The following is a 5,797-nucleotide window of genomic DNA, read 5'->3' on the forward strand; positions in this document are numbered from 1 at the left end:
GACTAGTTAAATAAATTAAGTCATATCCATCTCATGAAATGCAGACATTAAAATATGTCTACGAATTTTTCATGATCTAGAAAAATGTTTATGACCCACTGGATAGCAAAACACAAAAACAAGATACAGAAGTCTCTGCTCAAAATTATCTCACCTGTGCAAAAAATAGGTTGAAAAATTCAGCAGGAAATATGGTAAAATGTCGGTAGTGTCTGCTTACACATGATGAGCTTATTTAGCTGTGCTTTGCAATTTTTCTCGAAGAGTATGTATTACTTTCCCCCCATTATATGTAACAAATGAACACATCCTCATAACAGTAAAAAAATATATAGAATGTATATACTTTCCCAATCTATAAAAACCAGATGTGAAATTTTCATCATCTGATTTGAGATGGTGACTATTACCCAAATAAAGTCTTCAAATTGTCTAACACAGTAGCTAATAGAAAAGGACAGAACTGGCTGGGCACAGTGGCTCACACCTGTGACCCCAGCACTTTGGACGGCTAAAGCAGGAGGATCAGGAGTTTAAGACCAGTCTGTAGGACATAGTGAGACCCCCTCATATCTATAAAAATTAAAACATTAGCCAGGCATAGTGGTATACAATTATAGTCCCTGTGGGGTGGGAGGATCACTGGAGCCCAGGAGTTTGAGGTTACAATGAGCTATGATGAGGCCATGCCCTCCAGCATGGGTCACAGAGTGAGACCCTGTTGGAAAGAGAAGGGAAGGGGAGGGGAGGGGAGGAAAGGAAAGCACAAAACTGAGTCAAACTATCTACAGGTCAAGTAACAGTATGCCAACCTCACCAACAGAAGAAACCAGATTTATCAAGGACATGCACCTCAATTTGGGAAGCAGATGAGAGTACCCGAGGGAAGAGGCTAAGAGAACACTGACACCCTGTCCCCACACTTCCAATTGTACATTTCTTAACAAGCAATGGAAATAGAGAATATTTACTTAAAGTTTCTGAATCTTGCACAGAAATCCGCTGGCTCAGTATCAAGCAGTGAACTAAAAACGACTTTCAAGGGGTTCTGGTTTAAGGATTGAGACATTTTCCAAATTTTCAATTTTTATTCCTTGCTTTTACCATCCAACAGAAAACCTCTGCTTAAGGATTTCCTCGGCGTCTGAATTCCAAGAGGCAGCAGAGACGCATCCATGAAGGGAATCCTTGCTTTATGAGGTCACTCTCGGGCATTCCGGTGCGTTACTAGCCTGCAGGCCCCTGAAGGGGAGCTCCCCGGCGTGCCTACCCACAGATCTCTCTTCCCAAGGAGACTGTGAGTGCCTCAGTTCAGCAACAAGGTTCTGAGCACCCAGCAATCACAAGGCTCTGGGCTAAAGCTGGGAGTCGTTAGAGGGAGGCCAAAGACACTCCCTTCTTCAGGAAGTGCCCTCATCTGGTAGACAAAGGCCCTTAATAATGTGTTAGAAAAGGTTAAGTTATATAAGGGGGAAAAGCAAAGTTCTCTGGGGTCCTAAGAGTGACAGGACACCTCCAGAGCACAGCACTGGAAACACTTTGAAGGACAAGGAAAGATTTTAATGGGTTTGAACGGGTTTGGGGCTAGAAGAAAACAGGAGGCGCAGAGAAGGTAACATACGCCCTGCAGTGGCTAACTACAGGCATGGAATGTGCACGTATAAACCACCTAAATACAATGTATGGGCTGAGCATGTGGGGTAGATATGTTTTACGTACAAGAGCAACGGGGATTTTTGCTCTGTTTAACTCTTGATATGTTCTCCTCACTCTCCTCCTAACTGCTGTGGCTTTCAAGGCGAATCAAGACAGAGGGATCTGGGTAGTCCCGTGTCACGTGTTTAGTGGCTAAATCGGAAAATTTCCTGAAAACCTAAGTTCTTGAGCTGTAAGAAAAGGAGGTGCCGTCCCTGGTATTCTAAATCAAGTGGATATGACCATTCCAGGTAGGAAAACACTCTTGTGGGCAACCAATATACAGAACTAGGAAACATTTACTCATTTTCTCCATTTAAAATCATCAACAGCAAAACTTTAAGAATCAGTATGATTAATGTCCCCAAGATTCAAACTTTGTCCCCATCTTCTCCCTCTATGTGCTCTCCCTCATGGATCAGCTCCTCCTGTCACTCTGACTGCCCCCTTTGGTCACAAGTCCCCTAATGCCTCTGGGGCTCCTGCCCAATGTCCATCCACAGTGGCCTCCTGGGGCGGCTGCTCCAAGAGAGCCTGCATCAGGTCTCTGTCTGTTTCCACCTGTCCCAGTACGTCAATGCGCCTAATCCCCTGGGGCACAGAAGGCCCTCGGTAATCGTGTGCTTTACGAATACACAGATTAATGGCATCAGAGATCCTTGTGCTCACTCAGACAGCTGAGTGTCGTGGGATTTCGTCTCCAGGAGCCATTACTGGCATGCTTCTGTGCCTTCTCTCTTTATTTATTTATTTTTTTAAGCTCTTCATTGCCAGCAATGTGTGTTCCCTCTTTAAGTACCAAAGCATACTTTTCAGGGAAAAACAGATTAAAAATGTAAAGAATTCTTTCACAATGCTTGGAGGGGTGAGGAGAGAGAGCTGGCTGAAAGCAGCAGGGAAGAGCCCAGTTTTCCTTTTTTTTTTTTTTTTGAGACAGAGTCTCACTCTTTTGCCCTGGCTAGAGTGAGTGCCGTGGCGTCAGCCTAGCTCACAGCAACCTCACACTCCTGGGCTCAAGCGATCCTTCTGTCTCAGCCTCCCAAGTAGCTGGGACTACAGGCATGCGCCACCATGCCTGGCTAATTTTTTCTATATAGATTTTTAGCTGTCCAAGTAATTTCTTTCTATTTTTAGTAGAGACGGGGTCTCGCTCTTGCTCAGGCTGGTCTCAAACTCCTGAGCTCAAACGATCCGCCCGCCTCGGCCTCCCAGAGTGCTAGGATTACAGGCGTGAGCCACCACGCCCAGTCCAACATACAGTTTTAAATCTTTTATTTCAGGTAACTTTTTTTAGATTGTAGATTTTAGTGTTTGCTCTACTCCTTAGCTCTGTTTTTGTTTTATTTCAAATTCAAGGGCTCCTATTATCCTTACACTGGATCTCTTCCAATCTTCAGTGTTCATCATTTTCTCCTAAATCCTTTTCATCTCATTTCTTATTGATTTGAAAAATTTTCCTCCATTTAATCCTATATTCTCATAAGCTATTATCTGTCTAGTTTAGTCTTCATTTTTGAAATCTTTCTTTTATTTCTAATTCTTTCCCGAGTTTTTTGTCACTTCATTTCTGTTCTTTTCTATCCAGTATCATTTTCTTAAATATTTACCTTGTGTCAAAATCATATGCTTTAAAGTCATATGCTACAGTTTTCATCTGCTTTGTGGGCATGTCTTTGCAGTAGGCTTTCATTCTCTATAGGTTGAGTATCCCTTATCTGAAATGCTTGGGACTAGAAGTGTTTCAAATTTCAAATCTTTTCAGATTTTCGAATATTTGCACTATCCTTACCAGTTAAGCATCCCAACTCTGAAAATCTGAAATTCAATATGCTCCAATGAGTATTTCCTTTTAGTATCATGTCAGTGTTCAAAAAGTTTCAAATTTGGTAGCATTTCAGATTTCAGATTAGAGATGCTCAACCTATATAAGGATATTATTCTCCAACTCATTGTCTTTTTTCTTATAGTAATTTTGTATTATAGGATTTTGTATAAAGGATTTGACGTCAATCCTTTTCTGTTGCGCTTTTTAACATAAAACTAGTTTTCCTGAATTTTTAGAAGATGTGGTTCTAACTTTACTGAGCTCTTTCTTCTGTTTTTGTGTTGTGTTTTAAAATGTGGTAGCAGCTAGGTGTGGTGGTTCATGCCTGTAATCCCAGCACTTTGGGAGGCCGAGGTGGAAGGACCACTTGAGGCCAGGAGTTCAAGACCAGCCTGGGCAACAGCAAGACCCCATCTCTACAGCAAAGTTAAAAATTAGTTAGATGTGGTGGCACACACCTGTAGTCCCAGCTACTCAGGAGGCTGAGGCAGGAGGATCACTTGAGCCCAGGAGTTTGAGGCTGCAGTGAGCTATAATGATGCTACTGCACTGTAGCCTGGGCAACAGAATCAACACCCCATCCCCAAAAAATAAAAATAAAAAATAAATGTGATAGCTTGATATTTGAGGTTTCCTGATTCTGTTCCCTTCCCCTAATTTCATCTGAACCTTCTCTCCCTTAATCTGTCTGTCTGTAATCTGCTCAATTTCTATTCCATTTCCAATACGTCTCCTAAGTGTGAGGTCCTGTCTTTAAGGGCAGCTCTGACTGGTCAGTTTTGAAAACTCATGGTGTCTGGACTATTCTGGCCCCAGGAACCTTTTGCTATGACCCAGTATTGGATTAGACAACACCCTTCCTGATATCAAACGCTGTTCTCACATCAGCCCATCACATTTTCTAATCAATACTTAATGGCTTCCCTCTGTTTCCTCCCTCGCAGAGGCTAATACTATGCAGTTCTTGTGGCTTATAGTGAGGAGATCTTGTTAACTAGTTTTATTGCAAATGCCGCCCATGGGTTCTTGCCTTTACTATCCAGTTGCTCTGTCTGTTTTTAAGAAGGGACTCAGGGAGATTTAAAAACTATGTCACCACAGCTGCTCCTACCACCATTCTCACAGATTTTAGAATGTATTTTAAAGGTTCTTAGAATTTCTAGAGAAAATTTCTTGAGACAAAATGTCTTAAAAATCTTACATTTTCAGAACTAAAACAAGTAAAACAGAAGAAAATGGACCCGTTTTGTCTGCTTACCTCCAAAACTCTGAACAAGTGGTATCTTATTTTATAACTGGTCCATAAGACCATGAAAAAGGCATTCAGTGAGATGGTGCTCATCATAATGATCTGAAAGAGACGACTCATTATGACTCTCTTCACAAATGCCCGACACTGCTCATCTTTCCTCCTGTTAAAAAGTTGAATAAGAGGTATGGTTATGTCACAACAGGGCTAGATCCCCACACAGTGCACACCTTTTTGTAGGGACAAGGATCTGCTTTCCCCGTTCAGTGAATATAAATTTACATATACTTTTAAGTAGCAATGAAATGTTGAATAATTTGGTTGTTTCCTTCTCATAAAAAAAAAAAAAAAAAAGAAAAGAAAAGAAATGTTGAATAATGATCCCTGAAATATGCATAATGATCACAATAGTCTGTCCCCACTCAGTTACTCAGTTTCCTCTTCCTGGACCTCTGAAAAAGAATGGTCACCACTCCTTCTCAAGCAAAACAAAGTGTCATCTTCATTTATTCATTTGACAAATCTTTATTTAGTGACAACCACACGCCAGGCACAGGGGACACAACACGAGCAAAATTAAATAAATATTGCCAGTCTACTATGAAAAACTGATAATAATTAAATAATCACCCATACACATACTTACAAATCAGTGATTAAAAACTGAACACCTTAAGAGAAAATGAGCACATAATCAATTCATGAAAGAAATAAAAAAGGCCAATTAACTTCTCCCAAAATACTCAATAGTGATACTCATCAGGGAGATGCAAAGTAAAGCCATTATTTTTGTTTAGAAAATTAGCAAAGATAGAAACATGATAATATTTAATGCTGGCAACAGTGTAGAATGATGAGGCATTCTCATAAATTGCGATTCTCATAAATTGACCAACTTTTCTGAAAAGCCTTAGAACCATTCATATCCTCTGCCCCCACCAATCTATTAATATTCCAAGAGAATATAACCTGGAATATAGACAGTGACTCTGGCTAAAGATGTTTATCCCAGTAGTATTTATAGTATT

General features: G+C 40.7%; 1 protein-coding gene across 1 annotated transcript in view; it reads right to left on the reverse strand.

Annotated features, from left to right (window-relative positions):
* Positions 1–5,797, reverse strand: part of CATSPER3 (cation channel, sperm associated 3) — a 40,323-nt gene that overhangs the window by 31,747 nt on the left and 2,779 nt on the right. The window contains exon 2 of the mRNA XM_012651302.1: positions 4,779–4,932. Within this exon, the coding sequence (XP_012506756.1) occupies positions 4,779–4,932 (154 nt within the window). The remainder of the gene's footprint in view (positions 1–4,778; positions 4,933–5,797) is intronic.

This window comes from Propithecus coquereli, unplaced genomic scaffold, assembly GCF_000956105.1.
Source record: "Propithecus coquereli isolate 6110/MARCELLA unplaced genomic scaffold, Pcoq_1.0 Scaffold353, whole genome shotgun sequence".
NCBI classification, from domain to species: domain Eukaryota; kingdom Metazoa; phylum Chordata; class Mammalia; order Primates; family Indriidae; genus Propithecus; species Propithecus coquereli.